This window comes from Ovis canadensis, chromosome 2 (assembly GCF_042477335.2).
Source record: "Ovis canadensis isolate MfBH-ARS-UI-01 breed Bighorn chromosome 2, ARS-UI_OviCan_v2, whole genome shotgun sequence".
Taxonomy (NCBI): domain Eukaryota; kingdom Metazoa; phylum Chordata; class Mammalia; order Artiodactyla; family Bovidae; genus Ovis; species Ovis canadensis.
Genome location: NC_091246.1, coordinates 8,938,979 through 8,965,331, shown reverse-complemented (window position 1 = coordinate 8,965,331; position 26,353 = coordinate 8,938,979). Strand labels below are relative to the sequence as shown.

The 26,353-nt window shown below is 46.2% G+C and overlaps 1 protein-coding gene across 1 annotated transcript in view; it reads right to left on the bottom strand.

Annotated features, from left to right (window-relative positions):
* The window catches only part of TNFSF8 (TNF superfamily member 8), a 32,389-nt gene extending 7,649 nt beyond the window's left edge, over positions 1–24,740 (bottom strand). Inside the window, exons 1-2 of the mRNA XM_069575290.1 lie at positions 22,067–24,740; positions 10,096–10,138 (exon numbers count right to left, since the gene is read on the bottom strand). Of these exons, the coding sequence (XP_069431391.1) occupies positions 10,096–10,138; positions 22,067–22,261 (238 nt within the window). The 5' untranslated portion in view covers positions 22,262–24,740. The remainder of the gene's footprint in view (positions 1–10,095; positions 10,139–22,066) is intronic.
* Between the last annotated feature and the right edge of the window lie 1,613 nt (positions 24,741–26,353).

Genomic DNA, 26,353 nt, shown 5'->3' with positions numbered 1-26,353 from the left:
CATGCTGGTTTTCCATTTCATCTGGAATCCCCCTCTTCACTGGCAAGTTGTGCCTTGTTTAAAGCACTGCCTGGCAGCTATCTCCTCTGGGAACCCTTCTCTGACCTCTCTTTCCATTTATTTGCCTTCTCCATTGGACCATGAATCCTCAGGGCAGTGACTGGGCAGATATGTTTCCATATCCCCACTGCCAGCCCAGAAGATACTCTGTAAATGTTTGTCGAGCTGAATCATGTAGTCTGTCTCTGCTCCTTCCCTCTGTGGATGTCAGCTCAGCTCTCAGGGCTTGAGGAAGGGAATGCGGATGCTTGGCCTGGTCTCCCCTTCCAGGCTGGATGACACCTGGCCTCATTCTGTCCTTGGTTCTGCAGGTCAGGTTAGATTCCATGGGAGGTTAAGGTTCAAGCCCTTGGCTCAGGCCAGCACGTCACACCATGAACAGCTCTCCTCCTCGGCCAAGGACCCCCTCACACCTGTCACTCGTGGCAACTGTCAGATGAGCTTCTCTTAACAGGGGGATGTAGAAATACAAGCCTGGACTCGCCTCTCACACATGTAGGTTTTTTGTTTTTTTTTTTTCTTTCCCCTTTGGTCTTTGTATGTTTGTTGGGTTGACCTCAGCTGTAATTCTGAGAAACCCAAGGATGGAAAAAAAAAACAAAACTTATTTTGAAGCTTTTGCATTTCCTGAAGTCAAATGCCATGCTGTATCTCAGTTTTTCTTAAAGAATCTGTTAGATGTTTTGAAAAGAAAGGAAAACAGAGGCAAATCTCTTGAAGAATGACATCACTGAGTTGGCTAAGGGAAGGGGCTGGGGAAGCAGGGCTCCAGAGGAGCTCTCGGTGGAATGGAACTGCTGAACGTGGAGAGGAGCCTGGAGAAGGCACGCTGCTGGTGCCTAGCGACTTTCAAGGCTGTTAGGAGGGCCAGGGCTGATGGGGGCTGGCTCTGTGGGCCCAAACAGCATAGTTCCTGGAAGTTTAAGGAGATGATGCACTCAGCTGACGGCGAATACCGCTCTTGTCCCCATTTCCCGGATGACGCAGTGGGAAGACTTTCATTAAGGACATACAACACACATTGCAAGTCACAGTTCTGGCAGCTCAAATACTGGACCAGTTAGTGCTGTTCAGAGATGTGTTGGGCTGGTGTGAGAGTCATGTGGCTCTTGTCCAGACCTAGATGAATATTCCATGGGTCATCAGCCATGTGGCTTTGAGTCTCCTTATCACCCTGTGAGCCCATGATGTAATCATTTTTGGTTATGAGACAGGAATCCTATAGTATTCCTGGAAGTTTGAATTTGGGGAGCATTGGGAGCAAAACACACCTCTGTTTCATTTATTTCCCAACCAAGTTAGCTACACCGAGGGGTTTAATTTGAAGAACTAAAGACTAGGGAGGGGAGGGGAGGGGAGAACAGTCCACACATCATGGCAAGTAGATCGCCTGGAGTTAAAATCTAGGACTTTTTTTTCGGGTGGTTGTGTCTCAAGCTAGAGGAAGAGCAGGGTGGACCAGATGATCCAGAAGGGCCCTTCTAGCTGATTTTAGATGGCTGGGTGGACTCAGCTGTACACTGCCAGGCCTGCTGCAGGGACACGGCGAAGTCAGTCCCAGCTCCAACTATCTATCTTTTGAGCATGTTGCTCTACCCCAGCTAGGAGTCTGTCTACACGCATTAAAATTTCCGGACACCTGCAGCAGAACAGAGTGTTTTAGGTCTGGGACTAACCTAAGTTATGAACAACCTGGTTCTGTAAGGGTTTTCATGGTTCATAGAACTGGAAGTTCTCTGAGAAATCATTTGGCCCAGGCTTGGTAACTACATAACACACGTGCTCCCCAATGTTACCCCCACAGCAGGCTTGTCTGAGCTCACCCCACGAATCAGTGGTGGGGCCAGGCCACAGTCTGGGACCCCTTGCTTCTGTCGGGCATTCCATCTTTCAGACAACTCAGGTTCTCTGTGAGTACTCCTGAGAACCAAGGCCTTCAGCTGGGCAAGATTTGTAAGCCATCCTCTCAAGCTTTGGTCTCCTCTAGAAGGATCATTAAATTTTCTTGGGCTTTGTTAGGAAGCCTGGAGAGAAATATTTGCCAACAAAACCCTCCTGGTCAGGTGCATAGAAGACAGAGATAGGGAGAGAGATGTTGCTTTAGGTGGTTGGAAGGGTCATGTTCTAGATAGAAGTCAGAATAATGCAACATGAAGATGGGAACCCTCCTTGAGATCTCAAAATATTAGACCCCAAAGGACCATTGGATGCCAAGTTAACTGTGACCCTAGATTTAGGAGTGGAGAGGCTGAATCCAGAGGGACTAAGGGTCTGGCTCAAAACCCCACAGTAGGTTAAGTGGCAGAGCTGGGTTCAGAAAACAGAGTTCCTGACTCCTAGTCCTGGGCTCTGCCCTGGTTTTTAGTCTTCCCATGGAGCAGAGAAGCTTTAAATGTAGGAATAAGTGGGTTTGCAGCCACCATACACACTGGCCTGAAAACTGACTAGACAGCTATGGGTGCCTGGAAAACAAGCACTGATGAACCATCTGGACTTCCTCTTCCCAGGGGAATGCCAGCAGGTGACTTCAGGTTCATGGGCTGAACCTTGCCAAGCAATAAGTCAGGGGCTCTCAGGCTTCCATTAAGATGCAACAATGCCCAATGGGGCAAAACAAGCCACACCTACCGTTCCAGCCAGAAAGTATGTGGTCTGAGTGCCAGGTACCTTCCAGGTTAATATCGGAGCAAAACAGACACAGTGCATCTCAAAGAAAGCACCGGGGTTTTGGTCAAGGCCCCTAACGTCAGACTTGTCACTCCCCGTTACTGACCCTCAATTACTGCATCTGTTAAGTGGGGATAGTAACAGGCAACCCCAGCGTGTGCGTGTTGCGAAGATGCAGTGAGGTTATGGATGTCAAATGACCTGTACAGCACACGGCTTGGAGGAGATAACCCGGCACGCGGTAGCCCCCTCTTCCCCGACTCTCTCCTTGGTTCTTAAGTAGCACAGATTAGCAGCACTCTTAGCAGACTCATCTGGCCAATGAGATGCTCATTAAGCCAGAGCTTGGTGGACTGAAGTTTCTTAATTATGTATCTAAGTGTTTGAGGCCATTGGATGCTCTCAGGAAAGTGTGAATAGCCCTCGTCATCTGTTGAAAATATTTTAATCCTTCCAACAAGGAGAGGAATTATCCTCATGACTCTGCGTCTACCATGTCCTGGCTTCTGAGTTCCACCCTTTTGGCGCGATATCCAGGAGAGTCGCAATAGCGACATCTAGGGAAGAGCCTCGCCATTGTCAGTGGAATTCGGAATCACAGTGAATCCCTAACTTAAGGGTCATTTCAGCTGACTTCACTGTGACGGTTTCTTTGGCTAACTCGCCATGGAGAAACTCCAGACTAGGCCCTTCATTAAACAAAGGACTAGGTAGCCTTGGGTTTACAGATGGCATTTGAGGAGTAGCTATTCTGGCATGCTCAGTGTTAAACACATCGAAAGTCATCAGTAAATACAAGTTGAGATCAAGTGAAAATTCATTTGAATCCCTTGAAGGTTCCTTGGGATTTTGAGGGTGTGTGTGTGTTTTTTTTTTTTTTTTGGCCACATGGCACAACTTGTGGGATCTTAGTTCCTGACCAGGTATTGAACAGGGCCCACAGCTGTGACGGCACAGAGGCCTATTCACTGGACCACCAGGGAATTCCCTTGGGGTCTCTTCAATCCTGACCTGTTGCAGTATGTAAGATAAAGCTATCTGACTTGATGTGTAATTCCTCGAAATTCACTTATACTAAGTGCAGATTGAATTGATATTATTGGAGGGTATTTAAGAAGCACCTTTAAAGTCTAATTGAAAAGGCAAAGAGAGATCTGCTCATGTCTAGCTCCCATTTTCTGGCCCGGGGCTTGCACAGTGGGGCTTGTAGAAATTTAAGACAACACGTGTGGCATCCAGAGAGCTTGGGTGAAACATGTAGTGAAGCCAGTTTGAGAAACAAACTTGCTTTCCTTCCCTCCTTCCCTTCTTCCTTCTGTCCTTCCCTCCTTTCCCCGCCTGTTTCTTTTTTTCTCCTCTTCCCCAAAGTGAAAGACGGGGATTTTTCTCCTGGATTTAAATACTTGTGACATGTGTATGTGCAGAATTCAAGTATAAATGTTAGTATGCGCCTCGATGATGGAATTCTTTTCCTTTTCCTTCCCCTTCTCCTGTCCCCCACCCCCCACATCGCCCCCTCCCTCTCCTCTCCTCTGGGTGACAAGGGGCAGGGATTAGACACAGATGGCTTTAGCACTCTGATGGCCTCTCCAGGACTCTGTCTCACCTTATTCTGTGTGGCCCATTTTCTAGTTTATTTCTGTTAGAGAGAGTCCTGATCCTGGTTAGCTCTGCCTTAAGAAAAAGACACATTCAGAGTGAGCTTTGAGTGAATAGGTTTAAAGTAAACATAGAGGCAAATAAGTTCTTTGAGGCCTGTGACTACATGAAAAGCAGTGACTGCTGAGCAGTTATATCCCCACTTAGTGTGTGGTGGGGGGGAACTACGACAACCAGCGGACCGGGCAGTAGATCCAGCTCTGTCCACCTGACAGATGTGAGGTCTCTGCTGTTTTCAGCCCTTCTAGAGGAGGATGCTGCTGCACCTCCACCTGCCTCTGTGCAGCCTGCATCCGGTCCCAGCTGCACGACACCAGGCACAGCGGGCGATCGGCGAGCAGCCAGCTCCTTCGTTTAGTTTCACTGCCTTCCATGGGCAGCTTGTATTGTTTCTTTGGGGGTGGGCTCACTAGCTGCAATTAGCCAACCTTATTTGATCTCTTTTAAATACCCACGTTTTCTTTTTAGCAGAGGGAGTGGGGGAGGAGGGTAGCTTGCAAGCCAGGCAAACATGGGACATTGTTGGAATGGTATTAATAAAGTGGTGAGAGAATCCTAAGATCCTTGTTTGCGAGATGGGGAACACACAAGAGGGGTTCAGGACTCCTCCAGGTGGTCTATCCACTATTTCCACCTCCTCAGGGCCCCCAGGAACCTCTGGATATTAGGGGGCCCGTGACACTCACAGGAAAGGCAGACTATCTTAACTGGCCCGCAGTGAGGGTGGGGGGAGGATCCTCCCAGTTCTCAGGATCCTCCACTGCGAAGCTGGGGCCTGAATTTGGCCTCCAGATCCCCTGCCATGGGCTGTTCACGCTCCCCACAGCCCTGCCTCTTGCGCAGAGCCATGTGCGGAGGTGCCCTAGTGGCCCCCTCTGGCCCGGAGCTCAACACCAGAGAGCAGGCTCCCGTGACAGCAGGACAGACAGCCACGGGAGCAGGTGTGGGGGAGGGACAGAGAGCCCTGGGGGGGTTCCTGGCCTTGGCGCCCTGGGGGGGACACTAAGGAAGCATGGTCATGTTGCACTCAGCATCTTGACCATGACATCCTGGGTAAGCCAGAGAGCTCGCAGGCACGTCAACTTGGATTTTGAGGTCAGGCCCCACTCCTTGCTAATTGTGCAATCTTAGGCAAGTCGGTAAATCTCTCTGTTTCCCTACTTACAATTATCAAGGGGCCAATAATTATCCTGGGGTTTGCTGTGAGACTGCATGAGTGAATCACGAAGCCCTCAGCCCAAAGCAAAGGCCCCATCAGTGTTTGTTATCTTCATCCCATCACATCCTCACACCTGCCTAGCTGGGGAATAAAAGAAAAACTGATTTACAAGTCATCTATGGAATTCCTCCAGCGCAGGTAAGAACTGATATTTGGTTGTTGGGATGTTGGAAATGCCTGGGGCTGAGGTGATCAATATTATTTTGCGATGAAGTCAGGGGTTTGAATTTCTGCCGAGTTTCTGAGGGGAAACGATGGGTGGTGAAATTGGGAAGAAGGACATGGAAGCGGGTGGGGGTGGGGGTGGGTCGGTACGTGTGCTAGAGGGCTGAACCCAAGGGAAGAGTGCTGTCTCCCAGAGCGCAGAGGCTTCGGGATCACGTAGGATCTGAAACTCCATTCTGCTTCCGTATTGGAAGGCACCACCCCACCAGCCTCTCCACATTCCCTAAATCCTGCTGTCCGCTTTGCTGCACACAAACGTGGGTGCTTCTGGAATCTGGGGAGATCAGGCATGGGGGCTTGTTCTGGGGTTGGGACAAATACGGCACGTACATGAGAACACATGGGATTCAGAGTGTAGGAGAGGCAGGAGACAGGAACGAGGATGTCGGGGGCAGCACAGCTGCCCTCTCCTGGCCCGCCCAGCCCCTGTGCCCAGCCGCGTGGCGGGTGAGGCTCATATTTGTGGTCCCATCCCGCCCTCGTGAGGGAGCGCTTAGTGACTCTGTTTGCTAGAGGAAGGGAGAAGGTCCTCCTCCTGGGGCCCTGCCTGGCTGCCCGCAGTCCCAGCTGAGGCGCCGCCAGGCCACCGGGTCCTAAGCACGAGGGAGTGGTGGCGAGCTGGCAGTCTGCCGCTGACAAGTCTCCTGGCCAGGAGTGAGAGGTGAGTGCTGGGACTCAGACATCTTCTCCTTACAGAAAAGGCTTGGCGTTCTGTGGTTTCCCTGCAGCTAAGTGTCGTCCTGTGTTAACGTTACTTGGGTGTGTGTGCCTGGCCCTTTTTGCCAAGCTCTGGGCTGCTGCTGGCTTCCTGGTGGACAGTTTCCACTGGCTGGTGGCACAGGGCTCCCTGGTTAGAGTCCAGTTTCCGCTGTCATCCATCTGGGGGGCAAACCACAGGCTGCCCCCTAGAGCCTCCCCGCTGGGGCCCCTGGGAGACAGCGCCCCTCTGCCTGGAGTGTCTTGCCATGGCTTTTCCAAGGGGAGTTCACTGCCTCCGTCTGCTCACAGAGGGTTTGTTGGGGAGGAGGCTATGCCTCCTGCAGAAAGCCTGCAGACTTCCTCAAGATTATTAGGAATCGTCTTTTTAGACTTTTTTTCTGTATTTACATATATACAGGAAAGGTTAGAATATCATAAAGCATCGCAGCTGGAAGGACCCTTCCAGTTCGTTCAGTGCACCGTCCTTTTCTGTTACAGACTTGCCCTGAGAAACGCAGCCTGCTAGTGTGGAGGTCAACTCTGGAGCCCAGGTCTTGCTCCAAGGTGGTATTCTTTCCACCTCATCTGACCACTGTGTCTGTAGGTGGGCCAAGTTAAGACAGGTGGAGACTTTCATTAAAAAGCAAGAGAAAGTCAAGGACCATACACAGTAGGTCACTGACATTTTATGGCCGAAACACATCATGAAACTGTGTACAAGCCCCTGTGTCCTTGTCTTAAAATGCCGACTCAAGAGTCAGTGATTGGGAAATGTGAAGATGTAGAAGCAAGGCATAGCTGTTGGGCCAAGAAACTGGTAACAATCTATAGACTATAATTCAGCCACATGACAGAATCACTAAACTCCCAATTTCCTGAAAGATACAGATAAAGGCCTGACACACATTCCTAAGCTGCTTTTACAGGAAGCAGACCCCTTTCCAGATGAAAACTGCTGACCACAAGAACAGAGACCCTAGACTGCTTGAAACCAGAAGGTTGACGATGCTTGAAATTTCACCTTGTTGCCAACCAATCCAAAAATGAGCTGATCACGCCCTGCTCTTTGAACACAACTCCTCACTACCGCCTCCAGGGTGGGTCACATAGTCTTCAGGGCATGGACCCACTGTGGCCCACTTTGCCCGGCAAAGCAGTAAAAGCTTTTCTCTTTTCTACTTCACCCAAAACTCTGTCCTCGTGTTTCTATTCAGCACCAGTGAACAGAGGCTGAGTTTCGGCAACAATCATGTGGGGCTAGAGGGGAGCCCTGGATTCTGACTCCTGCTCTGCCATCAGTTCCCTAGGCAACCTTCCAAAAGTCACCTTGATTCCCTGGGCCTCAGCTTACCACCTGCCAAACAGGACTATTAATCCCCAAGTTGTTTGCTTATAGGATGGAGGCTAAGATAAATCCACGGTAAGTGTGGGAAGTTCTTTAACAAGAGTTTCATGGCCCTAGGGAGAATTATTAGCATTTTTTAATCTGGTTGCAAAGACACTGAATTGGGAACTGTGGTTGGTTTTGAATTAGTTTGTGTTCTGATATCCACAGTGACGGCCCATTTAAGAAGGGATCTGATAAGTGTTCTAGTCCATGGCTGCCAAAATTTTAAATTTCTATGGACCAAAATAATTACTTCAAAACCAAAATTAAGGACTCCAAAATGTAAATTCAGTGACCAGTACAGAATGGGCAGCTTCTTATTTTGCCTGTTGTTGTTCAAACAGACAATATAACTCTGAGTAAAAAGCAAACCAACCTGATTCCCATCTGTATCAACCTTGTGTTGTAAAAGAAAGGACATTTTCACACAAAAGTAACAGAGAAAAGGACATGCTCTCAGAGGAAAGTATAGTTGACTGCAGGAAAAGGGGATCACTTGTGAGACCCCCTGTAGCTGACAATCTACAATGATGGAAGTGCAGAAACCAAGACCCAGAATGACTGAGGTCACGTTGCCTGGTCAAAACTGTCCTTGTCATTGAGGTCATGCTTTCCTTAAAGAGCCACCCCTAACCTTGAAAAGTGAAGCTCTTGTCAAAGCTTGGAGAATCTGGATGGATGTGGAACAACGGGGCAGGGGAAGGGAAAATGACATTTACTCAGTGTGTTTGGTTTGTGCAAGGCTCCGTATTCTGATTCCAGAGCTGGTACTGTTTCCATGAAGGTGGGCGGCAAACCCTGACCTGTGGGTGAGATCCTGGCCACCACCTCACTTTGTGAATGAAGTTTGGTGGGACCGCAAATGTGCCTGCTCATTTGCACAGAGTCTGTGGCCTCTTCTGCTCTACACCAGTGGGCTCGTTGTAACAGGGACCTCGTGGCCTGCAAAGCCTAAAATGTTTACTGTCTGGTCGTTTACAGAAGCAGCTTGCTAGCTTCTGCATTATGCTATGCTCCCTTCACCTTGATGTGACTGTCTACAAAGGCTTGGTGGAAATCAAGGTCACATGCTAAGTAATTCCAGCCAAAGTTCAGCTATTGTTGACAAAGCTGTAATTATCAGTCTGCCTTGAATTACGCAGAGTGCTACTCCATTTAGGGGATTCTGCCCTTGCTTTCCAAGTTTCTGGGTGACAAAAAGGAGAAGCAGAGCTCAGGGTGTCCTGAAGGAACTCCAGTGTGCTTGCTCTTGGTGTGAGGAACTGTATTCACACACGTGTGTCCTCTGGTCCCAAGCATGCCCTGGTGTGTCTGTCCAGGTGCCTATGATGACTCACTCTTTCTTTCTTAGTTTTTCCTTCTGAGCTGGCTGGTCACCCAACTGTGCTTGCTATCTAAGTTCTAAAGGTGACAGGACTGAAGGTTAGTGTTCTGAAATGAGGACATCTGGGTTCTAAGTTTGACTCCATAATACCCTGAACAAGATCCCCTTCACTTCGTCTTACTTTTCCTTTTCTGTGCAATGAAACATACATCAGAAAAGTTTTTCACTTTTCCATGTTAACCTAACTCTGCATCTCACCAATCTGGGGCTAGTAGAGACAACCCATTGATTAGTGACTTTAGTGATAGAAAAATATGGGGCGTGGGAAGGTCTATTTGACAAATCCTGAACTTCATTGTGCATTTTCTTCTATGTTTGATTCAGTTATTTAATGATTACTATATGTTGGTCACCATGCAAAGCAGTTTCCAGAAGAGATCTAATAGTTTCTCCAATACCTTCGTGAGGTCGTTATTATTACTCTCATTTCATAGATAAGGAACTGAGTTTCTCAGGTGGGATGTAGAGCCAAGATTCAGCTCCACACCATCTGACTCTAGATTTTAAGTTCCTAACACAATACCACTTTGTGTTCCCCTCTGGGTCCATGGGCCAGCCTGTCCAGAGCCAGACTTTTCACTAGTGGGAGAGCTGAGGGCTGGTGGGAGAACCTGGGGACGTGAGCACAGCTCAGAAGCCGCTCAGAGCAACGCAGATGCACCAGCTTGGCCTGACAGCCCACCTCCGCCCCCACCGCCTCTGTTGGACACTCATGATGTTTCTGGTAGTTAATCATCTGTGATGTGATATGGACTATCCCCTCCTGCACAGTTACTCCTAATTCCAAAGTCTTACCTCCTTTAAGGGGGAATTGGCCTGGCGGGTTGGGAATGGAGTCCTGAAAGAGAAGAAAGAGAAAAGTTTAAAAAAAAAGGATGAGGATGTCATCAGATTGAAACAGCTAGTCTTTTTCTTTTCCACTTTGGTTGCCCTCAAAGTATTGTATAATTTAGAATTTCTGTTCCATCTGACTCTAAGATTAAAAAAAAACAACGAATTCACTGACTTAGTTTACATGACCTTTACGACCTGTTTATCAGAAATAATATTGGAGGATTACTCTGCACATTTCACAGGTGAGGAACTGGAAGCTGAGAGGTAGAAAGCTTATGGCCATCGGGGCGGGAATCTGCAACTCCTAACTTTCAGGCAGTGCCTTTTTCTTTTCACCACCTATTTTTTTCTTACTTTGGTTAGCATAAGGCAAACAACTGTAATGTATAAATATATGTGGGCTCTTTTCTTCTATGTTTGATTCAGCAAACAGTGAGAGTGTGTTGTAAATATACCTGGGAAGGCACTATTTCTCCTGTGGTTGGAAATTCTGAATTGATAGAATGACTATGTGCCAAGCATTCTGAAGATACCATAAATGATTAAATTGGGTCCCTGTCCTTGTGGATTTATTGCAGATTTACATTTGACTCTAATATCTAAATACTTATATAACATAAATAAGCATAAATGTATATTATTTATGTTAACATTCAATATGTTTTATTTATTCTAGAATAAGCATAACTGTATATATAAATAATCACACAGTTAAGTAAGAGCTTGCTGGCAGACAATCTGAGAGCAGATTGGCTCCTGAAGAAGGACCTGCAGGGTTGGGGAACAGAGGGGAAGAAAGGAGGTCTTGTTCACATGTTCTGGGCAAGTAAGCAACAGAAGCAGACGGGCAGTTTTTCACCCCAATACATTTTTCAGAAGCTTTTCTCTATGTCTACGTCTCTATGTCTTCCCTGTAAATAGGTTAATCAGTGCTATTTTTCTAGATTCCATATATATGCCTGAATATGTGATATTTGCTTTTCTTTTTCTGACTTACCTCCCTCTGTATAACAGGCCCTATATTCATCCCCTTTGCTGCAACTGGCTCAAATGGGGGAAGGAGAGGGTAGGGCAAATTGAGAAAGTAGCACGGACATATATATACACACACACAGACTCTCATGTGTAAAACAGATGGCGAGCAGGGGGCTCTGTGTAATAGAGGGAGCCTAGCCTGGCACACTGTGATTGACCTAGAGGGGTATAATAGGGAGCAGGGGAAGAAGGCTCAAGAAGGAGTGGGTGTATATATATATATATATATATATATATATATACACACACACACACATACATGCATGCTAAGTTACTTTAGTTGTGTCTGACTCTTTGTGACCCTATGGACTGTTGTAGCATACTAGGCTCCTCTGTCCATGAAATTCTCCAGGCAAGAACATTGGAGTAGGTTGCCAGGCCCTTTTCCAGGGGATCTTCCTGGCCCAGGGATCGAACCTGCATCTGTCTCCTGCATTGGCAGTTGTGTTCTTCACCACTAATGCCACTTGGGAAGCCTATATATATATATAGCATATATATATATATATATATAATATATATATATATATATGACTGATTCTCATTGATATACAGCAGAGACCACCACAACATTGTAAAGCAATAATCCTCCAATTAAAAAAATGAAGATAAATGAAATTTAAAAAATTCTTCAGCGACTAGTTTTCCCACCTTGGGCTCTCTCCCCCTTTCCCCCACCTCAACCTTGGAGACACTCCTCATTGTCCTGCCAATAAGGAATGAAGTGTCTCATTTGTCTTTTGACCTACCCAGATTGATGTCTCCTGTATTGTATTGGATTGAGATATTAATAAAGCCCTAAAGAAATGTAAGCATTTTCATGGATGAAAACAACTTCCCAGCATCTAATGGAGCAAGCAATTAGTTGCTGCCTGCATCTTATTTTCTTAGTGTTGTGTCAGAACACCTAGGACCACCTAGAGTTCTCTTTTTATTCTGCCACTGCTCTAGGGACTCTGTCCTTTTCCTTCCACTGACAGCTCTTCCGATCAGTGACTCTCCTCTCTAGCCCAAGTGGATGGTCCTGAGTCGAGGAGGTCTCCTGAGGCACAGCCCTGCGGAGCACTGATCTGGAGGAGGAAGTCAGTATAAACTCAGGGGGTTCAGCTTATCAGGGGAAAAGAAATGAACTTGGCTTGGAAGGTCCTTTCCTATTTGCTCCTATAGTCTATGATTTTATTGCCTTGGCTGAAAGCTCTTAACCTAATAAACAGTGCTGTACCTCTGTGATCTCTCAAGTACACACACACAGTTCAAAGGAAAATCTGATGTCATAGAGTCCCCTCCTGGTTGCCTCCTGAGAAAACAAACAGCCTTTCATAAGTTAATAAACATCTGGCTTACTGCCAAGCACGTCCATCGATTAGTACGATGTGCACACACATGAAGAAAAAATCTACATTTAAGTGTGGTGCTAAGATGGTGGACTTCATTGGCTGTCCTGGAACATATCCAGGGACAAGGAGAGAATGCCAGAGCAACAACCCCTGAGGAGCCGTTGCCATGGCTCCTGGCAATTGGGAAATACCAGAGAATTGTACATTCAGCACGTGTCAAATGGGCACACAGTGTGTGCCGAGCTCTAAGTCACCGGAAAACATCCTGCGGGTTTATGGCTCAATTGTAAAGCAGTTGTTCAGAACATATAGATAAATATAGACTAGAATTACAAGGCAAGAGCTACGGGGGAGAGAGGCAGTATGTTTCCAGATAGCACTTGAACATGTGTACGAATCACTTGGGCAGTTGTTAAAATAAAAATTCTGATTCAGCAGGTGTGGGTGGAGCCTGAGAGTCTATTTCTGATAAACTCCCAAGTGACAGCAGAGCTCCTGGCCCACAGAACACAATTTGAGTAGCAAGGTTGTAAGAAATACGATCTGAGAAGAGATCTAATTTACATGGGGTGTCTGGGTTGGTGAGGTGGGGGTGTGGTCATTTGAAGGCTTTCTGGTTTTCTAGCTTCAGACAGAGGATGTCAAAAACAAAGCATCATAGTACAGGGAAGAATCCTGTTGCTTAAACCTTAGCCCAGGACCCATGGCATCCAAGACAGAAGTGTGACTATTGCTGCCTTGAAGAGCTCCTGGCATGAGGGCATGAGAACATGTCTCCATAGCTTTCCTTAGCTACCCCCAGTAGACAGGATCAAAGGATCAGGGCCAGAGGGGAGCCAAGGCATCCTTTAGTCCATCAAGCCAATTTTCACAGACAAGGAGACTGAGATACTCGTGAGTTGGTGGCAGATCCTAGAATGAAATTCTCTAGTGCTCTTTCTATGCCCCAAGAGAGATGGTGTCTTCAGAAGCCAAGGATAGACCTGCTCCTTCTCCTCCCCTGCCACCCCATGCGCCCTACTGTTGGCAGTCTTTGCATTTGGAGGTGGAGAAGTAGGGTATAAAGAGATGACAAATTAAACTTTGTTGAGGACCCTCTATGCCCTTGACACTATGCTGAGTGCTGTCCATTTATCTACTCCTCTTTAGTAAGGTACCTCCCAGTCTAAGAATTCTTTCCCAAACCTAGCCTGGGGATCTGGGTCTTGGCTGGAGAAATGTGAACCACCATGCTTAGCAACTTGGCTTTGAGGTAAACAGTAAACAGGCTAGACACAGACAGAAGCAAATGGGCCCTCCCAGGTTTTCATTCTCAGCTCCATTGAGTAGCTCCCTCATAAGCTCAGTTGGTAAAGAATCCGCCTGCAATGCAGGAGACCCTGATTCCATTCCTGGGTTGGGAAGATCTGCTGGAGAAGGGACAGGCTACCCACTCCAGTATTCTTGGGCTTCCTTTGTGGTTCAGCTGGTAAAGAATCCTCTGGCAATGTGGGAGACCTGGGTTCGATCCCTGGGTTGGGAAGATCCCCTGGAGAAGGGAAAGGGTACCCACTCCAGTATTCTGGCCTGGAGAATTCCAAGGACTATACAGTCCATGGGGTCGCAGAGTCAGCACGACTAAGCTACTTTCACTTACACTTGAGCTCAGGAAACTTGGTTTCCATGGATACCAACCAGCTACACTTCCTTAAGTATGCTTCTCTCTCTGTCTCTTTTGTTTTTCAGACTCTGAGTATCTCATGGGTATCCTCCACAATGTTTCTGTGTATGGAGGGAGGAACCCTCCCTACATTTAACCTTTTTGTTCCCAGGTGAAATGAGCTGTTCCAGTCATCTTCTCTGCCTAGGACTCTTTGTTTTCCCATTTCCTTTAATCACTGTGATTGCAAGGCTAATAATCCCTCCCTCTGCTGTATTATTGACATAATAAGATATTATATATAAAGTTGTGGACATTGTAAGATATTATGCATTAAGTGTTAGCAAGTAGTTGGAAATGGTGGCTATTTTGGTTACCCTCTTAATCCTAATGAAGTGTGTAATTTGTCTCAATACCTTGAAAGGTTTATTTCTTTTCACAGAGCAGTCCTGTGCAGGGAAATCAGCTCCTAAATCTACTTTGACAAAAGATGCCCTCTCTTATAGAAAATGGCCAAAGACAACCGATGTTTGGACTATGCCAGGTGGTCTCACATCTTGTAAGGTGAGCCATGGAGATCTTTACCAGGAAAGCCTCTCTTATTTTTGAATGTGATTAAGCACTTAATGAGGGTATTTCAGAGGGGTCGACAGAGGATGAGACGGTTGGGTGGTATCACTGACTCAATGGCTATGAGTTTGAGCAAGCTCCAGGAGTTGATGATGGACAGGGAAGCCTGGCGTGCTGCAGTCCATGGGGTCGCAAAGAGTCAGACAAGACTGAGCCACTGAACTGACTGACTGAGGGTACTGAATCATCAGGGGCTAAATGCTTTACATGCATTATCTTATTTTATCTTTACCCCAAGAATTAGTGATTGACTGAGACTTAGAGAAATAGCTTAGTGACTATAGAAGGTCCCTTAGATGGTGAATAGGAGGGAAAGGATTCAACTGGGGCATATTGACTTCAAAGGCAATGCTCTTCAATCCCAAGCCATGTCGCCCCTCTAGGATAGGGCAGGATGCAGCTGGGGCAGGAAATTCTCCTGAGACTCCATGAGAAAGTGGATTGCGGTCCTAGAAAATTTTCCTCGGTAGTCTTGGTTTTGCTAGTGTTAGTGAAAGTGGTCATTGGAAAACAGGGGCTTAAAGCAGTGCTTCTCTCACTAGGGTCTTGTTAAAATGCTAATTATGATTCTGTAGGTTTTACATTTATAATGAAATGATGAAATCATCTTCCAGATGATGCCAATGTTTTGGAACCAGGGAGCACACTTTGAATAACAAGGGCTTAAAGACAAGTGAACTCCAGGAGTTGGTGATGGACAAGGAGGCCTGGCATGCTGCAGTTCATGGGGTTGCAAAGAGTTGGACACGACTGAGCGACTGAAATGAACTGAACTGAACTGAACTGAAAGACATTACTCAACAGACAGTCAGAACACTGAGGTCTCCCTGTCCACAGGAATGGGGGAAATGGCTACTGGAGGCTAGTGTGGAGCTGAGCTTATGGATGGGTTCGGAAAACCTTCCTAGTCTGTTGATGGGGTGGCTTCCTGTCATCTTCTATCTGTGCTTCTTGCCACCTGGCTCCAAGTCCTGCCACTCCCTGGTGCAGTCTGGACTGATCTCTGTTTTGCGCCTCGCCTTACTCCGGCCCCACCTAGAATGCCTGGCACCATCTCCTCTTGCTCCCATCCTTTCAATAGAGAGCTCTTCTCCACTGACGCATGCCAGCTAGCAAATACAGAAGTGAAAGAATCACTGGGTCAGGAATATCTCCTGGAGAAGGAAATGGCACCCCACTCCAGTACTCTTGCCTAGAAAAATCCCATGGATGGAGGAGCCTGGTAGGCTACAGTCCATGGGGTTGCAAAGAGACACGACTGAGTGACTTCACTTTCACTTTCACTATGAAGGCAGACAGTGGTCATGCCTTGAATCAACTGACTAAATGTTATTGCCAATAATGGAGCAACCTGACATATGCTTCTAGCTCTGCTGTGAAAAGGAAGGATATAACATTGCTTATGTCCTTTCCTTGCCCAAAATGTTTCATCTGAATATTATTGTGAGTAGACACTGACAGTCCCAAAACGTGACCATAGAACTGTCCTGGATCCTTTTAAAAAGTCAGTGTCGTGAAAAGCAACAGAGAGCAGAGGAGATTGTTAGATCATTGCTTCTCAAACTCTAATGAGCATATAGATCACCAAAAAAAAAGTGAAGTTGCTCAATCGTGTCTGACTCTTTGTGACCCCATGAACTGTAGCCTGCCCAGCTCCTCCATCCATGGGATTTTCCAGGCAAGAGTACTGGAGTGGGTTGCCATTTCCTTCTCCAATAACCTTATTAAAATGCAGATTTAGATTCATCATGTCTAAGGTGGAGCCCGAGAGTCTGCATTTCTAATAAGCTCCCAGAGCCACCTTTTAAATAGTAACATTCCAAGTTAAAACAGGTGAAACCAACTCCGTATGTGACCTAAGAGTAGATTCTGGATTGAGAAACAAAAGGCACAACAGCTATAAAAACATTTTAGAACAAGTGGAGGAAATTAAAATATGGACTATGTCTTATTATATACTGATGTTGCCAAGATAACATCAACTTTCTTGGCCATGATAATGGCACACAGTAAGTAGGAGATGGGTGCTGAAATACGTGTGGGTGAAAGGTCACCCTGACCAAACCTTACTTTCATATATATAGAAAGAAGCAGAAATATGGCAAGATGTTAACACTTACTGAATTTAGGTGAAAGATTATATGGGTATTTACCATTCTATTTTTCAGTAGGTTTAAATTTTTCCAAAACAAAACTTCGGGAATCAGACACGATCCTTTTCATTCTTGGAGGAGGTTCAGCTTCCCTTCTAACCTCTCTTGCAAACCCCTTCCTCACCCCGAGCGGCAACTGTCTTCCTCTCTTCTAGTCTATGGCACTGAGTACAGCGCATGCATGCTAAGTCACTTCAGTCATGTCTGACTCTTTGTGACCTTATGGACTGTAGCCCACCAGGCTCCTCTGTCCCTGGGGATTCTCCAGGCAAAAATACTGGGGTGGGTTGCCATGCTCTCTTCCAGGGGATCTTCCCACCCAGGGATCAAACCTGCATCTCTTGCATCTGCTGCATTGGCAGGTGGGTTCTTTACCGCTAGCGCCACCTGGGAAGCCCACATTTAGTGCCATTCTGCCCCAAATTCAAGCACTTGAGGGTTTGGGCTCACCTCTCCAACTTAGAGACTCCCAGAAAACAGGGCTCCCACCTTGTCCACTTGGGTTCTTCCCTTACAGCTTAGCCTAGGGCTTTCCCTGGAGAAGCTGCTCAGTGGACTTCTTTGGATAAATAATTGACTGTATTGGAGAGAGTAAGTTGGGTAGAGAGAAGTATCACTGGGCATTTCAGTTCACCCTATATTTTATCTGGAGTGAAAACAAACCTAAAACCTTACCACCATCACCGCCAATCACTGCCCCTAAATTCAACTCTTGGTGGGGAAGTTGAGTGGTATTGGAAGGGTAATTTTTTTTTGTTTGTAATAAAAGGAGTTTTCTTTGTTGATAAAGGGAAAGAAGGCAGTTGCTTTCTCTTCTTTCTAGAATACATGAGCCCTTCTTTACTCTAACATTGTGAAATGTAAATAGATATCTCCAGGGGCTAAACAAGACCAGGCTTCCGGTTTATAACAGAAACATTTCTTAAGATTGAAGGCCTCCAAGCCACCTGAACTGTGAACACCTCTAGTGTCAACCTTATTGCTGTTGTTTAGTTGCTGAGTTCTGTCTAACTCTTTTATGACCCCATAGACTGTAGCTCGCTAGGCTTCTCTGTCCATGGGATTTCACAGGTAATAATACTGGAGTGGGTTGCCATTTCCAGGGGATTGTCCTAATCCAGGGATCAAACCCTCATCTCCCACTTGGCAGGTGGATTCTTTATCACTGAACCATGTGGGAAGCCTGTCCACCTTATAGCCCATGTGCTCAGTCGGTCAGTCGTGTCCGACTCTTTGTGACCCCGTGGATTGTAGCCCTCCAGGCTCCTCTGTTTATGGGACTTTCCAGGCAAGAATACGGGAGTGGGTTGCCATTTCCTTCTCTTCCTTATTATAGCCTATATATGACCTATTTATAACCCTTTATCTCTGGAGGAGATACGAGAAATTTTTTTCTCTTTGCTTTGCTGTATAAGTTGTGTGACATTTCATTGTGACACAAACGCATATACTCTGTTGTAATTACTTCATAAGAAATCAATTTTCTTTCTTTTCCATGGAGATCTGTCTCTTTGTTGGTAGGACTTCTACTTCTTCAAGAGTACTGAGTACAATCTCTTAAAAAATACACATTGTATTCCCACTTCTAGGGATTTATTCCACAGACAGACTTGCAGATGTGCACAGTGAGCAAAACTTCTAGAGAAAAACTTGTGTCCTTCACTAGACACAGATGAAATATGAAGTACAATAAAATGCTATGTGACTCTTCAAAAGAATGAGATAGACGTCCATGTATTGACATGGAAGGATTTCCAAGATATATCAAGTCAATAAAGCAAGCTGCAAATTTATGGGTTTGCTATAATGACATCTGTGTACTATATATTTATAGAGCATAGATTTTTGGAAGGACATGAAAAAATCTGTCAATTGTCCTTATCTCAGGAAAGAGGGATTGGTGGTTGGGTGGAGAGGGTGTGAGAGATTTCTACTTTTTTCTTTGCCCTTGTTTACTATTTACTTTTCTTAAACCACGTGAATATAATATTTTAAATGAATATAATGGTTTAAAGGTAAGTAAAATACAGCCACTGCAGAGACTTAAGACATCAGTAGGCAATAAGTTCCATAAGTAACATGAAAACAGAGATATTTTTGACTTTGATCAAGGTTCTATATCCATTACTTAGAACATTACTGTCCTGCACACAGTAGATGCTCAATAAATCTTTAAGGTTGAAACCTAAGTTCTTTGCCTCTCCCAAGGAATTTGACTTTGGAGTTATTTGGTTTTCAAACCAAAGCTCAAGGCGATCTTTGTTGATTTTCCTACCTGTCCTACACTTTTCACTTTTCTCATTCTGATCCATTGGCCAGGAATACTCTCTCCTCTGATCTCAGGAGACCTGTTTGAAATTGTGCACATTTCTCAAGCCAAACTGAGACTCCAATCTCCAGTGAAGTTTTTCTCAGATCTGCCTGTGGTTTCATGGTAGCCCTATGTGCCTACATTCCATCACTTATTCCATATTATAAGTTAATTTTGGTTTACATTTTGCCTGTACATGTGTCTTTTTATTTAGAACTGTGACTTCTGGGGGCTTCCCACATGGTTGAGTGGCTAAGAATCCACCTGTCAATGCAAGAGATTCAGGAGACCTGTGTTCAATCCCTGGGTCAGGAAGATTCCCCTGAAGGGGGAAATGGCAACTCACTCCAGTATTCTTGCCTGGAAAATTTCATGGACAGAGGAGCCTGGAGGGCTACTGTCTACGGGGATGCAAAGAGTCAGACACGACCGAGCACACACACAGTAATGGTGGGGACTTCTTAGGCCAGTAGAACCAGCTCATGGTTCTCAGCCTTGCCCCCATCCACCCTCACAAGACTGCTGGGTGGCCATCAATCCATTTCACTTTTAATAATTGGGCTATGAGTTTAAGGTCCTTAGGTATCTCCCATTGATTCCTTTATCGGGGGTCCTGTTAAGAGTCGATTCATTTGTCTAACTTGTACCTGTACTAAAGCCTCTTCCCGCAGGAACCTGATAACTCAAGTTCAAGGAGATAACTCTCTCTTCTTAGCTTTTCTGACAGTTAATATCTGAATGAATTATTGGAAATGATATGTATAAAACACTTTACTTGTATATCACAATACTTTTAAGCAAGTTACTGATATTTCTCAGGCTAAGAAATCATAGTACATCAAACCCTAGAGTCAGACTGTGAAGTGAATCTTTTCATTTCCCAGAGTGAGGGGAAGTCAAGGAACTGGACGCCAGGAAGGGCACACTCCCAAGAGAAGAGGAGGAAGGGAGATTTTTTAGTGCGGCTGTGGCTGTGTCCTCAAAGGGAACAGTGGCCTCATTAAATAGCCAAGCAGTCTTGACTCCCACTTTCTCAGGACAACTTAGGTCAAGCCCTGTCCCCTTTCTGTTTCTCGTTTTCCACATTTACAAAAATGAGGCAGAAAGATCCGCTCCAGTTCCTTCACGGAAAGAATCAATTCAACCAAATGTGGGACTTGGATTAGGAGAATTCTGGAGCTCTTGCTCGCTTCCTATGTCATCACCACACCATGTACCACGACCATATATTTCTCTCTCTCTTTTCCCCTCTTTCCTTCTTTCTTTCTCTGTCTCTCTCATACCAGTTCTAGCTACAATCTAACTGAAGACATTTTCGAAGGCCACTTTAATTTCCTTTCTTTGGCTCTTGCTGTAGAATGATACACCTCTGGTTTACTTCAGATTAGAATTACAGAAGTTATAGAGTCTGTACAGAATAAAAAGGGTCCTAGAATATTCTCAAGTGTGTTATTCCCAGTAGGTGTAGATGAGCCCAATAAATGATGAGTTTCATAAACTTTACAGTCTAAGTCTCAAATGCTAGTAATTCTGTTATCTTTCACTTTTATGGAGGTATGAGTTTCAAAGCTTCATTTAAATGTCAGTTCTTGAGGACACTTGAGAAGCAGATAACCAAGCCTTTTAAAGCCTGGTTCTTTTCAGCAATCAATAAGGTAAAGAGCATTCAACCTAAGACAACTGAAGGAAGCCAGAACAAATTCTGCAGGATTGCAATACTCTGAAAAATCAGAGCTTTGAAGGAATAAATAGAAATGTACATACTTTGAAGGGGTAGTAGTATTGGGGGTACAGTTCTTTTTTTGGGGGGTACAGTTCTTAAACTATCAAAATTACTTCATTAAAAAATTCATGAGCAATATATACTATTAGTACAGTATTTTCTCTAAAATACATCCTGGTGGATTTGCTGTAAACACCAATTTCCTAAAATATGAATAAGCTTTCTCCTTCACCTCCTCTGTTTTCATAGTAATTCTTACCATTTACTTAAAAAAAAAAGGTAAATTTCCTGAGACCGCTCAGCTTCACAGTGTGTACCCATAATTGCTTATAGTTTTAGGGTTCTGAGCAGTCTCAGAGGGAACAGGTGTGAAAAACATTTCTACCTTCTGCTTCTATGTGTTATGTTTTTGTGACACACCAAGCTCTTCAAAGCAGTGGCTCAGGAGGAAGCTTTGAACTTGTCTTGTGAGCTTTAACACTGACATGCCCAAGCTCTAAAGAGCCCTGGTCTTCTCTCTGGCCTCCTTTCCTTGCTCCCTTTCCTTGTTTTGGCCTCTGGAACTTAACTCCTGGCTAAAAAAAGTGCCTAGCACTGGCTGAGGCCTCTGAAATCTCAGGAACATCTGGACTGAGAGTACAGAATCCTGCAATCTGGTCTGAAGTCATCAAAGACAAGACACTGGCTGTACAAATGTGTTATTAAGTCTCCTTGTCTCTTCCATCTTTAATAGAAGTCTTTAGATCAGCAACAGTTATTATTTTTTTATTGCAGTATAATTTCTTTAAAGTGTTGCCTTCATTTCTGCTGTACAACGAAGTGAATCAGCTATACGTGTATATATATCCCCTTCCTCTAGGAAAATTTCTCAAGGCTAATAGCTCCTCTCCCTTCTTTGGCTCAGGTGTATATAGAAAGTTTGGAGGTGATGGCTCAAGAAAATTTTCCCTCAAAGAGCCAAATTATTTGAGAGGACTGAGTTTCCAGTTTCTTTGTTCCCTCTCTCTGTTGATGTCGGTTCTCTGCTTCGTTTATCCCCAAGTCTCTGTGGAGAAAACTGAACATAAATCAGAAAGGAAAGGCAAAGAAGAGAAGTCCACTCACCGTCTTCTGAACTACCAGCACCATAATGGTCGCCACAGCAAAGACGAGACACAGCGCCAGCGAGGCCGTGGTGAAGCAGAAGTACCCGCGGCCCGTGGTTCCCCAGTGGCTGGTGACGGAGCCTGCGGGCACATGCATGGCTGTGTCTTGAGACGGGGCCAGTGGGTTGAGTGCTCGCTGCAGCCCTGGGTCCATTCTTATATAGGCTTCCCCACATCACACCTTATCTCTCCTCATCTGATTCGGTTCTGGGCCCATCTCTGTTCCAAGAAGGATTCTTCCCCTGCATCCTGGATCATGTGACTTGGAAAAAAACCTTCACCGGCTGCCTCACGAAGAAACTCTTCTCTGGGGGCGTGAGGCAAAAGGCAGCGGGACGGGTGGGGGACAGGCTCATTTTTCATCGCCAGGGATCAGTTTGAGTGAAGAGAAACTGTAGCTATAGAGAAGGTGGCTGATGTCAGAGGGCGAGTAGGAAAATGACGGTTTCCCTACGCTGCTCTGTGTGTGTGTGTGTGTGTGTGTGTGTGTGTGTATGTGTGTGCGCGCGCGCGCGCGCGCGCTCGCGCGAGCGTACACCCAAAGCAACTGCTGTTTCAGTCAGACTCAGCCACAAAACGCCTTCCGGCTTGAGAAACTGCACATTCTCCCCAGCGGGGCCTGTGGCTCAAAAGTCCTCATCAGAAAATATCTCTTTGCTGGGGCATGGCAACCCCTACTCCAGTATTCTTGCCTGGAGAATCCCATGGACAGAGGAGCCTGGTGGACTAGTGTCCGCGGGGTCACACAGAGTCAGACACGACTGAAGCGACTTAGCACACACAGGGAGGCTGGATCCCCTGGACCGTGGTAGAATGACTCAGAGGGGTTGATGATATTGGCTCCTCTTAAGAACTGGAAATGCTACCAGATCTCTGGCAAGGAAGAGCCCACAATCGTGGAAGTTTCTCCACAGGGAGACAAGCTTAATGGCAGGATGAAATTGGGGGACAGGTTCAAAGGTACTGTCCGGGAGCAGCAAACTGGCAGCACTGATCTCCTGAACAAAAACATCCTCCAGAGTATATTGGGATCTGTTAAATTTGCATACAAAGTTGGGCCTGCCGTGAAACTCAGAAAAAGGGGAAGCAGCTGGCAGTGAGGGTGGGGGCAGGGAAGTGGTATGGTGAAGAGCATAGGGGCGTGTGTGTCCTGGGTGGTGTGTGCATGTGGGTGGTGGGTGTGTGGTATGTGTGTGCTGTGCATGTGCGGTGTATCCGCATGCTGTGTGTGGCGAGTTGTATATTGTATGTGCTGTGTGTGTGTGTGTGTGTGTGTGTGTATGTGTGTGTGTGCGTGCGTGTGACTACTACAGTTGAGCCTCTTCTGTCTCGGATTGACACAGTGCCTCACTTCATCCTCACCTCTGGCCTCTGAGGCAGCTAAGATTTTATTTTTTTACAGATATGGGAAAATTGAGAATCAGAGAGGGTAGACACTGTCTCAATCAAAGTTGCAAATGTTGATCAATGGAATCACTTGGGTAAATAGTTAAACCCTGCTGGCCCCGGAATCCCTGCTACTGTCATGTACCTGAAGGTTGAAAACCTGAGGTCCTCTCTCAGCCCTCCCCCCCCGTCCCTTATGGTCTTCGGTCCTTGTGCAAACCCTTATGCCCCTCTCTTTTTTCCCTGTCTGCACTGACAGCCACCATACTGATCAGATGAGAGTGTGATATAAGAGTACTTCTTGAATGGGAATAGACTTGGCAGAGGGTATTGGACTATTCTAGTTAAATGTTCCAAATAGCCTGGAATTTAGACAGAGTGGATAGATTCTCAAGGCAGGCAGAGCTGGCCACATCTGTGGCTACTAAGCATCTCCATTTCAAAAGACCATTTAAAAAGTGAATTGCTGCATAACCGGTGCCTCCGGATGTAGCTCTTTGAAAAGTTCATTTGGAAGTACCCAGTCTTTGCAGCACCTCTCCCCTTTCTGCTCACTTTTCAGCTGCTGGGTATCTGCGAGCCCACAGAAATCCCAGAGCTCCCCAAGGAACTGTTCTGTGTCCAGAGCCGAACTTGGATTACTGCGACTTTGGCCTTTGCAGAGACCCCACTACTGAGCATCACCTGACTTGGGTCACTCTTAAGAACTGGATATTCCTTCCCAGTGAATCCATAAAATCATAGGGATCCTGGAGATGGAAGAGCCAAAAAGAGGTAAATTCGGGGGGGGGTGGTGCTACGTAGAGTGGCATAAAATGTACCATCAGTTCAGGTCAGTCGCTCAGTTGGGTCCAACTCTTTGCGACCCATGGACTGCAGCATGCTTGGCTTCCCTATCCATCACCAACTCCTGGAGCTTATTCAAACTTATGTCCATCGAGTCGGTGATGCCATCCGACCACTTCATCTTCTGTCATCCCTCTTTCCTCCCGCCTTCAAGTGCACCATAGACAAGGAAGATGAGGTCCCCTTGATCCCAAGTGGGACTTGGTTTGGGAAGAAGCGGGTGCACACATCCATTGGATCTGTCACTGAGGTGGGAATAAAGCAAGCCAGTGTCTTCGGGGGTACGCACCTGGCTGATTCAGGGAGAAGACTGTGTCCTGTGGTGGGCCCGGGGCAGTGAGTGGGAAGCAGAGGGCTCTGTCGTCCGCCCAGAGCCGCTGAGAACCGGCTGCTCCCTCGGCCTTTCTCTGCAGTCTCTTTGATGAAAGTGGAAAACTTCTGATTGTTGAATGGAAGCTGTGGGTGTTGAAAAATAAAAAGACTTTGCTTGAAGTGCAGGTCTTCCTGAAGGCCTGCGGGGCTCAGAAGGGCAGTGGAAAAAAATGTTTGTCTTACAGTCACACGTTTTGCATACAGTATAATGTCCTGGGAGGGAAGGCTGACAAGGGGGAAAAAAATCTTTGTTTTTTATTCAAAGATTTTTATTTTGTTTTTATTCAAAACCCTTTGTTTTTATTCAAAACCTTCTGAGCAGTTGAGATTTTCACATCAGTTCGGTTCCCTGTCAGACTGTGGACCCAGTTTCGCTCCTCTCCGTATGGCTCTCCTCTACTGTTGAACCATCCGTGGTTCTCTGTTCTCAGCCCCGCTGGTCTAAGCTCCCCTCTGCTGTCAAGCTTTGCCTGGAGCTAGCCCGGCCCACCTGGTGGTCCCATCTCTTGGGCTAACTGGCTTTTTTCTCCTCTCTATTCAGCCACCTAGTGCACAAATGGAAAGATTTTTTTACAGAGCTTCGTGTTGAGTGATTTTCAAATCCTTTCTAGAAGCACCAGCTGTACAGTGAGTGTAAAAACTCATGAAAATGGAGTTCTCCGGCTAGAGCAGAGTCAGGAGAAGAAGGGCTGACTGCAGACTGCTCATTCATCATTTAATAGCCAGAAGTCTCTCCAAGGTGGAACAACATTGGGAAACTTGTGATTTAGCTCAAAACCCTCAATCCTCAAACCAGGAAACTGAGCTAAAGGAATGGAAGTGACCGAGATGGAGTGGGGTAGGGGAGTTTCCCTGGGGAGGGGTAGACAGCTTAGAAGTCTCTGTGCTCGGTCTCATCCGCTTCCTTCTGATGTTCCAGGCACACTCAGGCTTCTTGTCACATTCTCCTCGTCCTTCCACAGCTTCATGTGCTTCCTGTCCCTGGAGGCCCCTGCCAGCCTGTCTCCATCCTCTGGGAAAGTCTATCCAGACCTCTCGGGTCCAGCATCCTCACTCCAGAGCCCACTTGTCTTCATGGCACATGACACTGCATCTCATTATCTGCTTGTCTGGACACCTGTCAAGTATGTGAACATGTGTGAATTTTGCCTCCCCCGTAAGACTGAGAGTTCCAGTCTGCACCTTTCTAGGCTTCTGAGTCCTTGCATCCCACCCTGTATTACTTGATGCAGGGGTTACCTATGGTCAATCTGCACTCAGTGATTGAGTTGATCTTATGTTTATAGAAAGAGAAAGTTCTAGAAGTTTGGCTTATGCAAAAGAACTGTGTGATGGCATAGGTATCCCTGACTTTTCAGTGGTCCCGCCTTTCCCTGTCCTGCTCCAGATGGCTCACCCATTGACTTTTACGTTCTACCGCACCTGCATGAAAGTCACCACCAGCCTCCTTTCAGCCTGTAGGTGCTGAGTGGCTGCAGCACCTGAGACTCAGTGAGCAAACAGACCTAATCTCTCATCCCTTCAAGAAGGAATCCCATTTAAAAACACAAATAGGAGCCAGCTGTAGGATTCCCCTACGCTTCATTGTTTCTCCATGAGAGAGACTGAGATTGTTACCATGTAGACACCTAGTCGTTCCCAA